The following is a 21,389-nucleotide window of genomic DNA, read 5'->3' as shown; positions in this document are numbered from 1 at the left end:
GGGGGGGGGGGGCAGTGGGCGGGAGGAGACACTGTGGACATGCTTATGTACATTTACACATTCGTGAGTGAGCAGAGCATGCAAGATTCTCTCTCTCCCAGTGATAACACAGTAATGTTCATAAACTCTTACAGATTCAGTTTTCCCCCAAACCTTGATTTGCACACACACACACACACACACACACACACACACAAACAAGTACAAAGAGTTTGGAATAGTAACAGAAAGGGACAGCACACACATACACAAAAAGCCATTATCAATAAAAATGTCAGCCGTTTCACCACAGTTTGGGAGATGTACGCAGTGAAAGCCAACACTTGCTTCTTTCAAACTCGCCTTGGTTAGAAAGAAAAACCACTCAAGCAGAAGAGGTGCATTCAATCTATGGTGATTTAAACAACCTAGGATGATGTTCACCACTGTTACCTTGGTTAATGTGTGCACCTTTATATTTTCAGCCTTGTATCCTGAGGGGAAAATGCTGGTTACCTTTTTCAGGTCAACTTATATCCACCCAAAGCTTTTAACAGCTTTTTGTAGTAAATTTTATGCACATCACTCAGAGATATGAAAAACCTTTATCATCATGTTCATCTCAAACAATAAATCCCATACTTCCCATGTTACACATCTCTAAAATCAATGTTAACTGTCAATGCCAATAATAATGGATACTTGCACTGAGTTGAAGACATTTGGTTTGTGCTACAGTGTATAACAGAAACTACAGTGTGTGCTTAACATACATAGCACAGCTTGAAAAGGGCACATTATTTGACTGACATTATCATGTACTGGATATTAAGGGGCTCGGCAAATCTTTTTTCCATTTCTCAATTTAGACACAGATTACTATCACTAGTTATATCAGAATAAATCTTTTCCTGTTTCTCAATTTAGACACAGATTAATATCACTGTATCAGTCTCAGTTTAGATACAGATTACAATCAGTTTCTCAATTTAGACACAGATTACTATCACTAGTAATATCAAAATAAATCTTTTCCTGTTTCTCAATTTAGACACAGATTACTATCACTGTATCAGTCTCTGTTTCGATACAGATTACAATCAGTTTCTCAATTCAGACAGATTTGTATTGTCAATCTTGACCTCAGCTAAACACGCATGAACAAAACTCTGGGAGGATAATTTTGGCCACTTAAATTCAGATATGTATGTTTGAATGGTCCTTCTGTTTGTTCCAAACCACTGCAACTATCAATTTAATAAAATCACTACTGCTGCAGATAGCACATCATCACCATAATCAGTTCAGCCAGCAATCCCACCCCAACCCACCCCCAGCCAGACTTGACACAAGTGGGCAAAAAACAGCTCTCTTAAAATGCCCAGAGCATTTTAAAGGCCAATTCAGAATGTGGGCTATTTCAGCAGGCAACCCTAAGAGATAAAATAGTGTAATTGGAGCAATCTTGCAGTGTGTGGGTGGATGAAAACTTGGCTTGAAAGCCCTTACCAAACAAACTGCCCTGACATAACTGCACCATCAAACTATAGCCTCGAGTCAGCCAGAAGGGCATCTTCATCCCTACGTGTTAAGAACTGTACTTGTTCCATGTTAAAAATCATCATCAATTATATTTTCCAAAACTGTTCATCCCCAAACAATAGGTATTATCAATTCTCGTCCCAGGTCTGTTAGGTTCCTGATGGCCAGAGGGAAGGGGGAGGAAAGGGGTGTGTTGGTAACAAATTCACTAAGGTTTCCAATTTTCACTTTTTTGCATTTTTTATTACAGTGTTTTTCCCACTTTTAATCTGTATTGTTAGCACGCCTGTGTCCCTGTGCTCAGTAAGCACAGCATAACATTATCATCATTATCAGTATTAATATGATTATTACTATCATTATGCTTAATGTAGATTTTATCATTATCCTATTCTTTAATCATTATCATTATTTTCTTTATCATTATCATAACCATGGCATTATCATTTAGTATTATTATTATCTTTTCATACGTGACACCTATTTTTCAAGAAGACCATCAGAGGTTTTCTCATAACTTTTCTATGGCACCATATCCAGTACTAATGCTGCTCAAAATGCCAAACATGTTCCAGTTAAAAGCAAGCATAGCACAAAAACATTCTAGAAGCTCTCTCTCAACAAAAATGCTGAATGCATTCACACATGCAAATCAATATATTCAAGTGCATAGATGCAGCAGCACATTTCCAACCCATCAAACAATAAAATTATTAAGTTAATGATGCTTAGATTAACTAAAATACATTTATCATGGGAAACAACACAAGCATGTACATAAATATATATGCTCTCTCTCTGTCTTCTCTCTCTCTTCATAAATGCTGTCCCAGCCCCACAACACAACAAGCATACTATCACTGTATCAAAACTTTGGCAGCTGAGCTGACTCTTTGCACCACAAGAAGAAAAAAAAACAAGAGAGAGAGAGCAACATGTTTTGATATTCTGAATTTTCATGCTGATTTCCCCCATTCTGAAACTGACAGAAAACCCCACTTTATTTCGTTCCACTTGCAAGTGGAGGGGTTAGAGATATGTGTGTGTCTGTGTGTGTGTGTGTGTGTGTGTGTGTGTGGAGGAGGGGGGATGGCAGGGGGGAGGGTGTGGGAGGGGGAAAGTGGAGGGGTGGGAGGGGGGCGATGGGGAGACCGGTCTGGGGGGGGTGTAAATGAAATGGAAGAATCCTGAGCTTCACACTGTCCTGAGCTTCACACTGTCAGCAAACAGCTATAAACAGAACACTGAAAGAAGAAAGACCGACCAGGAAAGACAGGGAAATCGGCAATGTGGAGAGATCCAAGAGGAAGAGAGCAGACAGATATAGAAAGAAACACAGAGCAAAAGAAAACACACACACACACACACACACACACACACACACACACACACTTCATCAAAGACACAAAGAGAAAAAAGGACAGAGAGGAAGAACAGAAGAATGACAGACAGTGGGAGGAGGGAAGTGTGTGAGGAGACAGAGAGAGAGCAAGGGGAAAGTAGGGGAGAAAGGGGGGGGGGGGGGATTCAAACGATTTATTCCAAATGGCATTTGTCCCTAAGTTAATGAGAAAGAGAAGAAGAGACAGACAGGGAGGGACAGATATACACACAGAGAGAACTGGAAGAGACAAAGATTTAGGGAGCAGAGATGGGAGAGGAAAGAGAGAAGGTGGGAGAACTGGGGAGCAGAGAGAGAAAGAATTATGGAAGATAGGCCAGGCCAGTGCCACACATCCCCTCAGTCACGCACTGCAGAACCATGGCTTTGATTCTGCTCCCCCTCCGCCCCCCCACCCCCCCCCCCCCCCACCCCAAATCAATACAAAACAGCCACAGCCACCACCTCCATCATCATCCTTCTCTCCCCACCCTCACTCCTTCTCCTCTTCCCAACTCTTTCTCTGGAGGAGGGGTCAGAGAAAGGGAGAGCGAGAACATCAATCACTCCTCACGCCCCTCCAAGATTTTGGTGGCAGGTGGAAATCAATGGGAATACTACTTTCGACAGCCACCAAAAACATGCTCAACAAAATAAGCAAGTTCTTTCATTAAATGGTCTGTCAAAATATGTTTCTGATGAAAAGAATCTTACAAACAAAGAAGCATAGAAACTGTTCTCATTTTACCTATTTTTATATTTCATTCAGATGATTTAATACCTGAATTTTGCTCACAAAAACTGTGTTGGAATTTTGATTGCATTAAATTATCAGCTACAAAAAAACTTTGGAAACATGCACGCGTGCACGCATACACACACACACTAACAGCACAAAATCTGAGTGTCAGACTGAACTGGGAAAGAACTTCATTTCTAAACAAGGAGCTATTCAAGTTTCTTTTGAAAGCGTGAAAATAGGTGCTTTTTATCAGCATGCTAGCCAGTAATTTGGGGCTTGTAAAAGGTCTATTTTTAACACAAGTGCAAATATGTAAAACCTGTGAATGCAGATGAAGTTTTCAACACCAGAGAAGAGGTGCTATGCCACTAGCAGTGTAGCTGATCAAATCTGCTGTGAAAGTTCAATCTTTTTGCTGTGCAATTTCATGTGTGCTGAAAAAACGTTTGTGACAGTTCCAGAGTGATGGATCCTTGTGGAATGACTGAACTGATTTTGAAGACAACATAAAAAGAAATGCTGGCTGGATTTTACATGCAGCAAAGAAAAGAAAGTCAAAAACAGTTCAAGAGTTATGAAACTTTCCTGGATGACATCTGATTATTAAAGACATCGACCATGAAACATGAAACATAACAAACACACACACACACACGCACACACGCACGCACGCACGCACGCACGCACAAACACTGCATCCACACATGTGGACATACAAAGCTGCATGAAGTACTGGAATGCTCTCTCTCTCTCTCTCTCTCTCTCTCTGTGTGTGTGTGTGTGTGTGTGTGTGTGTGTGTGTGTGTGTGTGTGTGTGTGTGTGTGTGTGTGTGTGTGTGTGTGTGTGTGTAAATACAAGTATGAGAAACACAACAAACTCTGCATAGCAAAAACAAATAAAAAAGCTACAAATAAGAAAGCTGTTAGCCAGCTTCACTCTATAGTCCCCCTGCTCCCAACTCCCCCCTCCTGACCCCTTTCCCCTCCCGCCATTACACACACCTTTCTGTTATCTTGAAGACAATCCTTTCACACCCACCTCTTTCCAGACAGCCAACGCTTCATCCCCCCCCCCCCCTGCCCCCCTCCGGCTTCGCCCAACTCTTCTTCCATCCCACCCCCCTTCCTCTCAATCCTATTTTCATCCCCATCCCTGCTGGTAAACGGACAATTGCGCTGCTGTGAAGAGTAGATTCTGGGGAAATATGTGAAGCCCAAGGCAGCAGCAGCAACAGTCAGCTGGCTGGCTAACTACCCAGGTTTGGTGCCTCCAGTACATGCCTCCTTGACATGGAATTAAAAATCTTTTCACCTGAGTGTATGTCTAAAACCTTGTTAACGATGTGCTCCCCGAGTTCCTCTCTCTTGGGGAAGGGGTGTGCTCTGTCTGCACCTGCCTTCTCCATCAATTTGAAGTGAACCCTCTACCCTCCCAACTCATCATCATCATCACCATTTCTTTCTTTCTTTCTCTCTCTAGCTCTCCCTCACACAATCATCATCATCATCATCTCTCTCTCTCTCTCACACACAGTCACACACACACACACACACACAACCATTTACCGGCATTATCATCTCTCTCACACTCTCTGTCACACACACACACACACACACACACACACACACACGCACACACACACACACACAATCATCATCTCTACCACACTCTCTGTCACACACACACACACACACACACACACACACACACACACACACATACAGCCATCTAACTTCTGCCAAATCATTACACACCCTGCTGAACCCTGTGAATATATGTCCCACTCTCTTCCAGACTCCGCCAAGAAACCTTCTCTGCAAACGTTATTTTCCTCTGCACGCGCATGCATGTGTGTGTGGTGTGCGCACACTTGCACAAGCCTACGTGGTTACTACAAAATGAATGACAAACATAATGGTTTCTGAAGCTCCAAACTTTTGCACCCTTTGCCTGTATCACTCCTTCACTACAGCGTTCCTTGAAATCCACAGATCCTGGATCTTCCTCTGCTTCCTGCACCCTGTGATAGAGGTGACAGGCTGCTGCGTTTGTTGGTGGAGGTGGCTGGTTGTGGCGCTGGTGGTGATTTTGTCAGCATGATGGATGCCTACATCAATAGTTTACTTCCCCTGCACCCAGGCTTCAATTTCAGCCACAGCAACCCATCATGAACTTTTCAACCCATCATGTCGGCATGATAGATGCGGGCATCAATAGTTTTTTTCCCCTGCATCCCTTTGTTAACTTTTCAACAAATCACTAACTTTCACACCCATCATGAACTTTATCAACCAGTCATTAACAATCAAGAAAATTGAAGTAGTTAAAAACTATGGTGAAAAATGAGTGGTGGTTGATTAAAACCGAGTCCGAGTATCGCGCGCGCGCGCGAACATGTCCATGTGTGTGCACATGCGTAATTCCAACAAGTGATTCTTTTTTGTCTGAGATGCAAATAATGTGTGTATGCCCATGTGCGTGAGGATGTTCAAATGTGCATGGAATATATTTTTACATGTGTATATGTGGATGGAAAGGCTTTGGTATGTACCTGTGTTTGAGAAGGATAGAGCATGGGTGTCTGTAAGACGTAAATTGTTGAATATGCATTATGCATCTGTGTGTGTGCGTGCGTGTGTGTGTGTGTGTGTGTGTGTGTGTGTGTGTGTGCACTAGCACACTTCAAGAAGAGTATGCATGAGTGTGTGGGTGAATTACTTATTCTATTTAATCATTTGCCATGTATGTATCTTTCTTTTTCTTAAAACATCTTAATACATGCACTTTTTAAAAATAAATTGTTCATCTTTTTTGTTTCTCCTTTTTTGTTTTGCCTTTTCCAAGCAGATGTTTTTGTATTTGTATTTGTATTGCTTTTTATCACAACAGACTTCTCTGTGTGAAATTCGGGCTGCTCTCCCCAGGGAGAGCGCGTCGCTATATTACAGCGCCACCCATTTTTTTTGTTGTTTTTTTTTCCTGCATGCAGTTTTATTTGTTGTTTTTTCCCTATCGAGGTGGATTTTTCTACAGAATTTTGCCAGGAACAACCCTTTTGTTGCCGTGGGTTCTTTTACGTGCGCTAAGTGCATGCTGCACACGGGACCTCGGTTTATCGTCTCATCCGAATGATGTTGTATTAGGATCAGTCTTCACACTTTGATGCCTCTGAAAACTGACTGAGGATAAGAAAAACCTGTAATCTGATTATGAAATAAAAACATAAAAGGCCTTCTCTATCAGCCCTCCCCACCCCCACACCCCATACCCTCTCCTCCCTCTCGCTCTCTGGCTCTCAGCGAGTCATTCTCTGCAACTCTTCCTCCAGGTTATGGGGGCGTAAGGGGAGCGTCTCAATCAAAGGATAAAGAAAGAAACAAACAAACAAACAAAAAAAAGACAACTCATTAGTGACACCATTTGTCTGGGAACAACACTTCACTCTCCTCATCCTCACCCTATCATTTCTGTCCTCTTTTTTTTCCCATTCCCAGAACAGAGAGCATAAGCAATCCTGCGTTGTTGTCCCCCATGGTCCAACGAGGGAGCAGCCATAACATCGCTTTATTACCCTGAATGGGATGGGACCTTCTCTCCTCTTTTGCCACCGTGCAGATGAAGAGGAGAGCTATTGATTGACCTGACCTATCCACCAGAGCATGCCAGAGGAGACAGGGAGACCGATCAATCCTCTGCCAATCGCTGGGAGCAAAATGTAACACACAAAGGGAAACATCCAAAGACGTTTCGATGGAAACCTTCAGCATCAGCTACAGGACGGTGATGGCACCTTCCATCGATTGCCAGTCCCAGAAAGTATGGGGACTGAAAGGGTGACAAAACACGTTTCCAAAAGACAATTAGCTCCAGTCTATTTTCATTCCCGTATGGGACAGGGGAACCTTGTCCAAATAGTTGATGGGACATATTGATTGCAGGGGATGGCCGTGTTCCACACGTGTTTGTTCAACAACTTGAAAGCCTGCGTATCATGTACTCAGGTTTGGAGTAGTCCCCCTTGGACATCAGTAGACTTTGCATCATTCATCAGACATGGGTCGAATCTGAATATTAGCACAGACACAAACTAACCAGTAAAATCAATGTCAGTAAAACTACCATGTAGCTTACTAAATACGCAAAAGTTATTTCTGACATGGGAGACAGTGATTCTAAGGACTCTATTCCACAAAAACCTTCTTTTCTGTCTGAAAACTGGGTCACTTCAGCTGTTTTGAAATAAACAATCATCTCTCTTTCCCTTTCCCCCTTCCAGATTCAGACAGGGTATGAGAGATGGTGCATCTGCCTACTGATTCTGTCCTGAATATCAAAAAATGAGCTCCTGTGTTCACTCCTCATAATCACCCAGTTACAATATTTTTACACACAAACACATGCAATTCCCCGCTGAAGACAACTATAAAAGACAGGGGAACACAGCATCTGTGAACTTTGATTTTTGAAAATGTGACTGGCATCATCAAGCCTCACAAGTTCCAAATGACAGTCAAGGAGGAATCAATTCAATGGTCACGTTCATAAGACATAACAGGCGTGCACCCACGCACACACAAGCATACACATAAAGAAATCCCCAGTCAAAATGACACAAGAGAATCTATATAAAAAAAATTAAGAAAAGGAAATGAAGGAAACTGACAGCAAATGTTCAGAAACTGTGCCCTGTGTGCAAAAGGAACACTAGGTAAACTTAGGATGTGGACAGTCCAAAATTAGCAGATATGAGCACAGTGTATTTGACGTCACTTTGTTCACAGGCCATGGGTCCCCATTGTGTAGGTAGGTCAGCCAACTCCCCCCACCCCCTTCACAAGGCCCTTCACATTTTTCTTTTGTCCCACCCTCAAGCACCCTCAAACACCCCCACCTCTCTGCTCAACCCCTCAACGTGTCATGGCTCATGACTTCCACATAAAAGGTCACCTACCTGTGCTATCCCCCCCCTATCTCTCTCTCTCAGGTACATATGATAGAGTAACCTTAAGAAAGAATACAGTAGCAGAATGCTGTGTGACTGATTAAGGAATAAACAAATAGCAGGACATTTTGTTGTTGTTGTTTTTTAAGTTGATCTCTGTGTGTGTGTGTGTGTGTGTGTGTGTGTGTGTGTGTGTGTGTGTGTGATTGAATGAATGAATGAATCTTTATTTTCCAACGGTGAAGATATTAGCACTTTGGCCGACTTACACATCTGCCAATGTTCTAAGAGACACACAAACATGTACGCATATAAATGTAGTTATACTGAATACTTAATACATGTATAATGTACGAGTATAACACAGCGTGAGAGAGAGAGAGAGAGAGAGAGAGAGAGAGAGTGCGTTCACAAATTCTTGCATATGTCTAACTAAAATGTAAACATGAGTATGAGTACACTGAAACTTAAACCTCCCCTGCAGGGACAGCAATCATGTGACTGTGAAAGTACTTCACATCAAGAAGACAGTGTGCTTACCTAACAAGTCTATCTGTGTATATATAACAATGCCCCCCTCTCTCTCTCACACACACACACACACACAGGAGCCTGTTAACTGGAGAAAGACATGCCGTTCTGTTCCCCCCAAAATAACCACCTGCCCTGCCTTAACATAAAGCTAAAAGGTGTCTGCCTCCTATCCATGTCATCAAGCCACCTTTCCTCTTTATCTGTGGCCACAGCCACAGAGGAGGAAGGTTTGGTACCTCTGTGATCCTACCACCTTCTTGTCATTAACTTGGCAAGTTCTTCTATTTGAACAACTGAAGCCAATAAAAAAATTTTTTTTAAAAGACTTGGTTTTCAGACAGTGGGACTGACTTTTTTGTGATACTGAAAAGGTTTGCAGCTGAGGTTCATGTCTAAATACTGAAAGAAAGTAAGATAAAGGGAACAAAAATTTAAAAAATGATAATAATAAAAACAAGAGAGGCAAGGCCTTCAAGACTCACTTGTGATACACTTAAAAAAAAGAAAAAAAAAGAAAAAAGAAAAAAAGATCTAATCGTTAAAATGTGTTCTGTATTTGTTATTATAAAGCTTCGGGTTAAAAGAAGAAAAAAAAGAAAAAAAAAGTCCTAACGGCAGATTCGAACCCCACGTGTTCGGGTGAGAAGAAACTGTCTTACCCATTACACTATCGTGGCCCCTTAACTGACGTTCAAAAATATAATATTTAAACATGCTTTTTTAAAGGGCAATAAATCAACTGCGGTATTCGCACTGAGAACACTGTTTAAATCATATTATTCTGGTGTATCTTGGGCATTCAAAAAATCTTTAAGGGCAATTAAAAATTCTTTTTAAGTCCGTGGTAAAGGAGACATGGCTATCGCGGCAATCACACTGCAACATTTAGCCGTTTTCTCTGGATATAGATAGATGTAAAAGTTTAGTTACACCCGGCTGACACGGTCGATTCAATTTCTCTTTTATGTTCATTCTAGTTTTATAGTTTTAAAGCTGATATGAAAATTGAGAATTTTGTTAAACTAATAACATGTAGAGCCAAGTACAAGTACTTTTAAACATCATATGAAGTGAAAAGGACTTCATTGTGAGAAAAGTCAAGACTGGAAATTTTCACATTTCATCAATTCAAGGGTATTAACTCTCATGGTTTATTATTTTTAACTGTGAATTCCGACTGATTCTGTGGATATTTTTATGGCAGTTTGGGGCATAATCCAGTAAGTGATGAGGCATTCACAAATCTTTCTCTGAATAAATATTTAACGGTCTCCTCCAACTTTCCATCACATGTTATCGTGTATTGTCGATTGAATATAGGACTGAACAGGCAGGTCAACAACTTGAAACAAAATGGCGTCGTCAGCGTTCACGAGGAATATGAGCACGTGCTTTGAATATGTATAAATATGTGTACGCAATTGATTTTTGCCCATGACCTTCAGGGCTCCGTCAATAGATCTATAAAGTCCACTTGTATTGTTTTTAGTATTTTCCGAAAAAGACCACTTGGGCGAATGAACATAGTGAAAGCCCTGTATACTGAGAGTGAGAGTAAAACACACACACACACACACACAGACAACCGAACACTGGGTTAGAACATAGACTCACTTTGTTTACACAAGTGAGTCAAAAATAATCATAAATTAAACAGTACTGCCAAGATGCCAATATGGGAATATACATGAGTGATAAAGAAATACTTCCACCCATGGTCCTACACAGTGAGCTACATTTTTTTTTTTCTAATTCTGGGCCCTCAACACTTGTTCTGCATTGCAAGACCCTACCAACTTTTTAACATTACCCTGTCAGTAACAGTAATCATAATCATCACCTGTGGCAGGTGTCTTGCCTTCTTAACTTTATTCGACAAACTTTCATGTTTCCTTGATGTTATTCCTTGTCTTTTTAAAAATATTTTTGTTTTTCTTGTTGTAATTTTTTGTTGTTGTTTTTTGTTGTTTTTTCTTGTTTCGTTTTTCCTGTCTTTTTTGGGTTTTTTAAAGAGAAATCCATGCTGATGCATTTCTCTGACCTATCCAAAACTACTTTTTTTTCAACTTGGGATTGTGACCATAGTTTTGACCAAAACAGTTTAGAAAACTCTTGCAGATGTATGCCGCAACTTCAGTCATGCTTTACTTGTTTATTCACACCACCACAAAAAAGAACACCCCCCCCCCCCCCAAAAAAAAAAAACCCACATGAAAGCAATGTGTACACACATGCTCACTCCCTACATTCTATTTATCTTTCTCTCATACTGGCCCACGCACACAAGCTGTCCCACCCCAACAAATGTGATTCCCTCTCCCAACCTCCTCCCTCCCCTACCTGACACACACACACACACACACACACACATCATCTCTCTCTCACGCCAGTCTGACCCCCAGTTCATTGGAAGAGGAAAAGATATGAAAGAGACATTTCAACAAAAATCAATTTTAAAAATTCTCTTTCCATCAATCCATTTCAAAGGAACCTGGACAGAAAAAAAAAGAAAAAAAAAGAGAGGCTGTTTCCGTGTTTGAGGTACTGGTTTTTTTTGCCTGCTTAGGGTGCATATGTCAACCCATGTGTACTGTGTGTCATGTGTAAATTCATTTATTCATCTTTGTTGCATCTAGCCTGGCTGACCACACACGGCTTTATCAGGGCTGGAAAATTGTAAATATTGATCATGTGAAACTTGGGGGGTGGGGGTGGGGGGGAAGAAAATTGGGTGCAAGACACTGCGTGTGCACATAAACCAAGGATATGATTCTGACCATTCTGTCCATTTTACATACACACACACACACACACACACACACACACACTGACAGAGTGAACAAAATAATCCAATGATATGGGAGGGCCAACATGAGAAAATAAAACAAACAACAATCCCACATGATGGACAAGTCAACAACAGCAGGAAGCAGAACAGGAATGCTCCATTCCTGTAGGAGGGGCAACCGGCCCATCATTCATGGAGCAGGCCTTTTATTTTCTTCATTGTTGCCTGTTATCCTCCTCATTCAGTTTTAGTTTAAAGGTATCAGCGTGTGCAGACAGACCCCAAAACACAACAACATCCCCTGTAAAAAAAATTTTTTTTTAATTTTTAAAAGAGAAAAAGAAAAGCAGAGAACATGCCTGAACTTCACATAAACCCAATGCTTTGGTCACACCTTGAGTACTCTAGCTTTGTTTAATACATTAACAAAGAATAAAATAAAATATTTAAACACAACAGACTAATAAGTGAATGCATTAAAGTAAAGTGAAAGATATGTAGAAGACAAATGATTGGAAAAAAAAACCACCCCAAAAACAAGAACAAAAATGGGCTATGCTCTGCGAGTCTGCAGAAGGTGAAAGTGGAAACAACGATACTTTCTAATTAGTTATTCCCTCTCTTCTCATCCTAATGTGGAGAATATTGAAGGAATTGTTTTCTACCACAGGTGGTTTGTCGGTTATAAAGCTTGAGTGCTTGTCTGTCCTGTAGATCTATGACATACTTCATGTGTCTCAATGTACTATGATAAAAAAAATAAAATTAAAAAATTCTAAAAAAACAAACAAAAAACATTGTGCAGAGAAAATAATCATGGGTGAGAGTAACTGGTTTTTGAAATTCTGAAGTTTGTGGCCAGGCTCCATAAGTGAAAATGATTTCTTACTAAAAAAAAAAAAAAAGATTATAGGGCAAGGGTGGGAGGGTGGGTGGTTGCCAAAATGCCAATACAAAATCCATACAATATGGATGTACTCCCACCTTTTAAGTATTCTGATTCTGTTTCTTTCAATTTTCTTTTTTTTAAATGTACACTGGGCACTTTCAGAAATCCCAGAGCTGCCATCTACATTGAACACAGAACTCTCCACAGTGTCCACACACATACACACTAACGCACATGCACATGCACATGCACACGCACACGCACACACACACACACACCAGGACCAAGATCTTGTTCCCCTGGGGAATACTGCTTTTTGTTCACACATAACATCCATTTAAGGTGTTGGCACTTCCAGTTCGTTTCCAACAGCAATTGCTTTTTTTTTTTTAATGAATAAATAAAACCTGCAAAGGCTAGAAAATGGGTATGAAAGGGGCGGAAGATGCTGGAGTCTTTCATGATGCAGAACCCTGAAAAGCATCAGGTAAACAGAAAAAGGGGGGACTGTGGTGGGTCGGGTCCCTCCGACAGTAAATCAATTTAGATTCATCAGCCAGCACCAGCTCCTCACCTCCTATCTTTCTCTCGATGCCAAGCCCTCACACTTCCGCCCACACACCGCCTATATCCACCCAGACACACCCCCTCCATCCACCCAGCAAGCCATAGGCACCCAGCACACTCCACCCCACATTCAGTACCATTACACGTAACCCATTTCTCACCCACTATGATGGAGCAAAATTGCAGGGAAGGGAACGAGAGGCTGAGGATGTGGCGAAATGATGTGGGGATATGTGGCGGTAGTGATAGTGTTGGGATATATGCCTTGTCCATAATGATATCTGGTTCAGCCATCTTTTCTCTGTAGTGTAGTGTGAAAAAACCATGGTGTGGTGTGAAGAAATTGTTTGGTTGAAGAGATGGGGAAACCCAGAGATAGCACAGTGAAGAGCTTCTCCTCTCCATTACTGGCTTTGATTTATCCTCCCATCTCCCCATCCCCTAGACACTCACAGAGTCAGAAGTTCTTGTGATGGTGGTGGTGGTAGGGGAGAGGAGAGGGGAGTACAAATTTTAATAGACTGATCTCAAAAGCAGGTCTCGACCTTTAGCCACCTCAACACACTACCTTCTCCCTTCTCTTCTCTCTCTACTCTCCTGATGTCTGTCTGCCTATCTCTCACTCACTCACACTGACACACAAACACACAACCAGTGAACCACACAGACAGACAAACCTAGAGATTCTCTCTCTCTCTCTCTCTCTCTCCCGAGAGGATAGCAGATGAGGAAGAGAACCAGATTTTCCATTCTGGGGATAAAGAATTATCTGAACAGAATACTCATGGCCTTCAATTCCACTTCCCAACCAGTTGAACCACTCTTGAGATGTGTAAGATCACATACACAATGCTCTTGTTAAACACACAGACATATACACACATCAAAATCATAACTGAGGATCAACATTAGAAAATATCACACACACACACACACACACACACATCATAAACACATAATACTACACATATATAGCCTCCCCCTCATCTCTACACCCACCCCCTACCCACCCACCCATTCTTCCCACTCTCACTCACACAAAAAAAATGTCCATTTGAGAAGCCAAAACCTGCGCTGGCTTCTGACAGGCTTCTTCACTTTCATTTCCCTCTGCATGGCCCACCCTTCATTCACAAATACACTGGCAAACTAGGCAGCTGCAGGCAAACAAAAGAGAAAAGGTGCCTGCTGGGATATCCATTCCCTCAGACAAAAGGGAGAGGGTGAGAGGGGGGGTGTGTGTGGGGGGGAGGGGGTGGGGGGGTGGGGGGTGGGGATATAGGGAAAAGGGGAGGATACTAGGAAAAGGGGGGAAGGAGCTCGAGTAAACCGAGTAAACGGGAGAAGTTGAGAAATCTAGAAGTTGAGAAGACGTGGAAAGGCTTCCAAAAAGCAAATCTTGGGGTGTTTTTTTTTCTTCTTTTTTTTATTACTGGTTTTCTGTTGTTTTCTTTGTGTTTTGTTTTTTGCAGGCTAACAACAGCTGACATTGCGCAATGAGGAAATTATGGAGACTTGGAATTCCTCTGTAGCTCACAGAATCATCGCCCCCATTCTTGAGATCTCTTTTACTAGCACAGTAGCAGCCTGGCCAAGTGCATTGCAAGTGCAAGGACCTTTGCATTCACTGTCAGGGCTGACAATACCTCCCTCACATCAGAACACACACAAAACCTGATCATGCCTGATAACAACAGCATAAATGCCTTACTGTCAGAAAGCAAGTCAATATGTTGTTGTTGTTGCACACACACACACACACACACACATGCACGCACACACGCACACACACACACACACAGTGTGAGGGTTCTGAGTTTCCTCTCTCTCTCTCTGAGTCTCTCCCTCGCCCTTTCCTCAAAGTGAAAGGAAGCATTTCACTTCTAATTTCCTCTTGATGTAAAAAAAATATATATATATATATATATTGAATAATAAACATGTTTTCATTGACAAAGACCAAAAAAATCAATTAATCAGTCATCTGAATTCCATGCTGAGAAACATTATGTGGCTGAAGCAGAACGTAATACAATAATTCAATAATATATATGCAGAGGTGTGGCAGATATCAGGGGAGAATATGGGAAAAGAAAGAAATCTTTTTTTCCCCTGTGTTTCTTTCTCCCAGCAGTGTCAGAAGAGCTGGACATCCAACATAGTGAAATCTATGTCCTTCATGACACAAGAATGAGAAAAGTGAAAAGCATCTGGGCTCTCACTTTTTGTATCATCTGCATCTATTCAGATCACAGAAGAATATAAATCCAAAACAAATCAATGCCATAGTTTAAACAATCATGGGAGTTAAGTGATGGATAGTTCTCAATACACTGCAACAGTAGTCACAATATACTCTGACATCACAGCAACAACAACAATGTACCTTTATCGTCCAGCTTAAAACCAGAATAAAGAAGAGAAAGAGGGTTCAGTATTTTTTTCTTGAAGGGGAAAAAAGTAAGCACAGAAAAACAAAGACCAAAATAACACAGTGACAAAGCGATAGGGTATTCAATGCCGAAAAACTGAAAAACAAAAACAAAACAAGATTGAAATACATCTACCGATATCTCTGCTTCTGTACATTACTGGAACAGATGTGTTTAAAATTAAGCAAATAAATGAGCAAGCATGTATTGATATACATGTTTGCATGCAAATCTCCATGAATACCACACAAGCTCACTCTTGCTATAGACTGTGAGTCTGTGTGTGTATACAATTATATATATATACATATATATATATATAAAAGAATGTGTGTGCATTGTGTGCAAACACTCATGCATACATGTTTACACTGGTGTATTTGAATATTAAACTGATAATGTCTGTGTGAGACTGAGAGGCAGACAGACAGACAAACACAGAGACAGAGACTGCTGTCAAGCCTGTGTTCATGTGTGCCATTACATAAATTTGATTTTCAACCTTTTCATGCACAAATTTCCATGCATACTCTCGTTTGTGTCTGTGGAGATGAGAGACACTTATGCAACTGCATGCTCAAGGTGTGGGCTGAGGACCAAAGGAGAAAACCCCAAACAAGGGTGATACAGAGACAGAGAGAGGACTGGCACAGGCTCCTTACCCACAAAGTCCCAGATGAGGACGCTGTCAATGTCTTCATGAATAAAATACAGGTTGCCCAGTGCCTGCACACACACACACACACACAGTCCACACTGTCAATGCGGTGGTCACAGCCAACCACACCCACTAGGGACCGCCCATAATGGGCTTACCCGACAAACTGGGCAATGGCATCTTCATTCAATTACTGCCTCAAGCATGCACAGCTGGAAGCAATCCACACGTCTCTGTATGAATCTCCCAACAGGGAATGGAACTGATCACTTGAACATAATACATTCAAGTGTGTCTGCTGACCAGTGTATGTGTGCGTTACATGCATGTTTTCCCTTTCTTTCTTTGGTATCTTTCTTTATGTGTATGTGTATGTGTGTGTGTGTGTGAATGTGTGCACATATGCGTGTACGTGCGTATGCGTGCTTGTGTGTGCACGCGAGACTGCCCATGTGACAGGTGTGCATAATGTGTTTGAGTTTATTTTATGTGCTTGTGTCTGTGCATGCCATGTGTGCACACAATTCTGAGGATGGGATCCTGTCAAAATGTTAAAGGAAATGAGGAATTTTCTCACATGGAAATAAGGACCATGTCCATGGACATACACCAATTTACACTTCAGGGTCGGCCACTTCTTCCCTGTCATTTATTCACACCACAACCATTCACACTATATGTAGCCAAGCGCTCGGCTGGCTTCAGATACTGCTTCACACACGAGCTGTTTAGCAGACGCCTTTTTCGCAACTAACCTGCCAGTCTTCAATGACCAGCGCAGATTGCGTGACGCCATTCCAAATTTAAATGTAAATCCCCTTTTAGACAAAAGCTCCGACCATTCATTAATTCAAATCTAGGTATCGTTCACTGCAGATTATATCTGTTGTGCTTATACACACAAATTTAAATCAGTTAGAAGCATACTTGATTTTAGTTTAATCGTTCATCAGTGTAAAAATTTCAATTGATGCTAAGCTTACGTCATTTTGTCTTCTCATCACACATAATGCTACAGTTTACAATTCTGTAAGTGACTGCTGTTGGAAACTAAAACCACACCATTACAGTGTTAGGATAAGAACAGATCAGGCATTCAGAAGATACAAAGCCGATTTTCATTGTCGACACTTAACGACAACCACTCCACAGCTAGTGTCGCTGTAAGCCATTGGGTGAGTTGAACACTGCGTTTCTGACACACCATATTTAATTAAATATCTCTTTTGTCTGATCAGTAAACTACAAGTATTATATACTGGCAAAATTGTCACAATTCCATCTTTAAATCTATACCACTTATGTTTGCCTACATTAAACTGATTTTAACGCAGTTTGTAATTTTCAGAGACAAGCTCGCTAGAACTGACCCTTATTCATCTTAAGTAATCCACACTTCATTTTATATTCATTAGAAAGTAGGTGTTGAGCTGTTTCTTTTGTGACCAACCCGAAGTAAATCGGTTCAGGAATCATTTAGAAATCTATCACTGAACACCTTGTAACAAACAATTCTAATCAAATCCAGCCTTGCCCGATTAGAGCTAATTTGCTTCGCAGCACACACGGGCATCAATGCAGTTCTCTAAACTTGGATAAATAGCCACAGCAGGTGATGACTGGTCACTTTACACCTGGCCAGTCACTGGCCAAAGCCTGCAATCTGTTTCTCTTGCTGTGTTGCACACAGAGTGTGTGTTGTGTGTGTTGTCACAACGACCAGCGCCATCGCCATATCGCTTGCATCGTCTTTTCTTATCTCTTCTTGTCCTCTTCTTCTTGTCTCTTAATATTGTAAATAAAACAACAGAAAAACCCTTTTGTGACAGGCCGTCAAAATGTCTCTCGGCCTGCGTGTGGATATTTTCTATCCTTTAATACAGTAAATCAGTAATTCTTTTGTACTGTCCTCTTATTATAATGATACCACTCGGGACATATATGCCAACACCTCTGTTGAAACCCTTCCTTCACATCCATCCTCACCTCAGCTGCACTGGAACTCTAGTACCAAACCCACATACAAGCATGTGCTCACACACACACACACACACACATGTGCACACATACACTCACACGAGTATGCACGCACACGTGCACACACACACTCACACACACAAACACAAAATCTAATATTTGATGGGGTGAGGGGAGGGGGTGTGTGTGTGGGGGGGGAACGTGGAGTGGGAAAGGGAGTAGATAACACAAAGGAGGAGGGGAAAGGTGGAATTGGTGTGTGTGTGTGTGTGTGTGTGTGTGTGTGTGTGTGTGTTTTGCATGTGCATGTGTGCATACACACATATTCAAGTGTGTGCATGTGCATGAAACTCACCGTGAACCTGTCAGCAGCAGTATAGTCTTCATCCAGAAAGATCCTGGCTCTGTCATATTTCTGCAGTTCTTCACATGCTAGCAGATTCCTGGAACACACACACACATCACACCTTTCACATACTATGTACACCCTAGAGCCTTACATCACACACAGCCCACCAACATCATATTCCTCAAGATATTATCATCATAAAGACCATATTTCCTTAGATATCCAAGCATCACTGAAATATCAAGCATCTGCATCAGGCGTTGTCCATAATTAAGCCAATCATAACTCTTCATCATTCACACTTTGTGTGCGGCATTAATAAAATCTAAACAAAACTGAAAATATAATTGCAGTCAACACAAAATTGTCACAAATAATCAAAACCTTTTAAAAATACTATGTGGGAAAAGAGCTGAATGACATCAGAGCAGACAGTTTATATGAGATTTGAATGGAGTTTCATCATTACAAAGTTATCTGTGGTCTCGGTGTTGGTGATTAGGCAGTTGTAAAAAATAATGGCCAATACCCGTTGTATGCCAGCAAAAAAAAAAGGTTAATGGGACAACATGACATAACTTCGCCTGTTCCTCTGATCTGATTTGAAGTCATTTCATAAAGTCCATCAGGCCAGACAGACACTTGAGTTAATGTATTGCTGATGATCTTTTCTTTGTATCATTCTGCATCTGGCAGGTTCTACACAGCAGTCTTATTATTTCTACACATACAGAGAGAGAGAGAGAGAGAGAGTGATTGTGTGTATGAAAAGAAAACAAAAAAAAAACAAAAAAAAAACAAACAAACAAAAAATCAGCAGACAGAAAAACTGTGCACAATGAGTACACAATCATCAGCATTAATGACACACTATAACCTATCTATACTGCACATATTCTTGCTCATATAAGACATTAGCTCACAAATACAGAACCAGTTGCAAGCACTGGACAAAAACAAGGCAGGGGACAAACGACTCCTTATTGGGAGGGAGAGAGACAAAACATATACAGACATGAACTGAAGAGGACAAGAAAGAGACAGAGAAAATAATGGAGATATGACATGAACTTGATGAAGGGAAATAACAAGGAAGAACACAAAGACAAAATGAGACAAGATAAGAAATCATGAGTAACCCCCACCCTCACCCCTACTCCCCCAAACAAAAAACCTTCTGAGCACAGAGAGGGGTGATAACTCAAGTGAAAACAAAGCGGTCTCAGCTGGTCGACTCAAAATAGTTGCCTGGTCTGACCCCCCTCTGAAAGTCAGTCAGCTGAAATAACAATGCGGCTGGCCAGCAGAAAACCTGTTCCTTTACAGACCCATACATCTCAATACCTTCCTCTCAGCTGATTCACCTTTTAAAGTAGATTCTTACGACAAAATGGTAGAGAAGTGACCAAGTGGTAACACTCCACATTGGGAAGTGAGTCTCCGTGAGTCCAAGTCCCAATATACATACCAGTATTTTTACTCCCCCTTCCACTTAACCTAACATGGTGGTCTGGGTACTAGTCATTTGGATGAGATGACAAACTGAAGTTCTGTGAGAAGCATGAACGCAGTGCACACAAAAGCTCCCACAGCAACAAAAGGACTATCCCTGGTAAAAGTATGTAGAAAAATAATCTTTGATATGCTTTGATGCTTAAATTCCACTTCTTTAATTCATGGAAAATGAAGAAATCTTTCTACATGAATTTACGTAAAACTTTCACTTAATATCTTAACTGGAGGGTGATAAGCTGTTCGAGTTAGCACAAGAGGAGATAAAATGGAGTTCATGTGGAGATCCTGCATTACAAACAGAAAGAGACCACTTATTCCATGCCAAGGCTTGATGTTCTGAGTTTCTGTAATTGTTACATGATCATGATGTACAGAGATACACACACACGCACGAGGAAAAGAATTTCTTCTTCTTTTTTTTTCTCCTTTAGGAGTTCAGAGAATGGGACAGACAGCAGTCTTCCTGGATCCCCACAGCCCATCTGTTTCCAAAGTTTGTAGAGAATCATGTTTCACACACAATAAGTTTTTTTTAACACCACATTTCATTTCTGTAAAATGACTCTCTCCCCAAGTCTAACACTGCACTGTTGGCTGACCTCCCATAAAAACACCTACCCCTCCAACCCTCTCATTTATCAAACACTCTGGAACTGCCATCACTTGAAAAGCAATTACACATACTGCCCTGTAAAACATTTGGAACCTAATATCACAATATAAATCATTAAAAAGCAAGCAGTTGTGTTGTCTGCTTTTAGCACCCCAGGTTTTTACCTGGGTGTGAATCCACATAGGGATCTTCCGCTCCCCCTTGTCCATTAGCATGTGGAGAGGGGTCAGAGTGTTGCCACAACAATGTGTGAAGTCATAGTTAATGCAGACATTTTGGGCTGAGCACATACACACTGGTGTGAGCTTTGTCTGACAATTCCACTGAGATGCAGTTCTTTCTCTATGCACGTGTGCGTGTGTGCATACGTGCGTTTCTGTGTGAAAAGCCCCAGCGTCCTTTCAGGACCTGAACAAGGGACTCTCGTGTTTGTGTGTGTGTGTGTAGGTGTGTAGGTGTGCTTGCGTGCGTGCATGCGCA

General features: G+C 41.3%; 1 protein-coding gene across 3 annotated transcripts in view; it reads right to left on the bottom strand.

Annotated features, from left to right (window-relative positions):
- The window catches only part of LOC143293489 (inositol polyphosphate-5-phosphatase A-like), a 75,452-nt gene that overhangs the window by 25,012 nt on the left and 29,051 nt on the right, over positions 1-21,389 (bottom strand). For all 3 annotated transcript variants that reach the window (XM_076604386.1, XM_076604387.1, XM_076604385.1), the window contains exons 4-5: positions 18,788-18,875; positions 16,460-16,523 (exon numbers count right to left, since the gene is read on the bottom strand). In XM_076604386.1, the coding sequence (XP_076460501.1) occupies positions 16,460-16,523; positions 18,788-18,875 (152 nt within the window). The remainder of the gene's footprint in view (positions 1-16,459; positions 16,524-18,787; positions 18,876-21,389) is intronic.

The sequence above is a fragment of the Babylonia areolata genome, chromosome 19 (assembly GCF_041734735.1).
Source record: "Babylonia areolata isolate BAREFJ2019XMU chromosome 19, ASM4173473v1, whole genome shotgun sequence".
Taxonomy (NCBI): domain Eukaryota; kingdom Metazoa; phylum Mollusca; class Gastropoda; order Neogastropoda; family Buccinidae; genus Babylonia; species Babylonia areolata.
The sequence above is the reverse complement of the archived record's forward strand: the minus strand, read 5'-3'. Positions and strand labels throughout refer to the sequence as shown.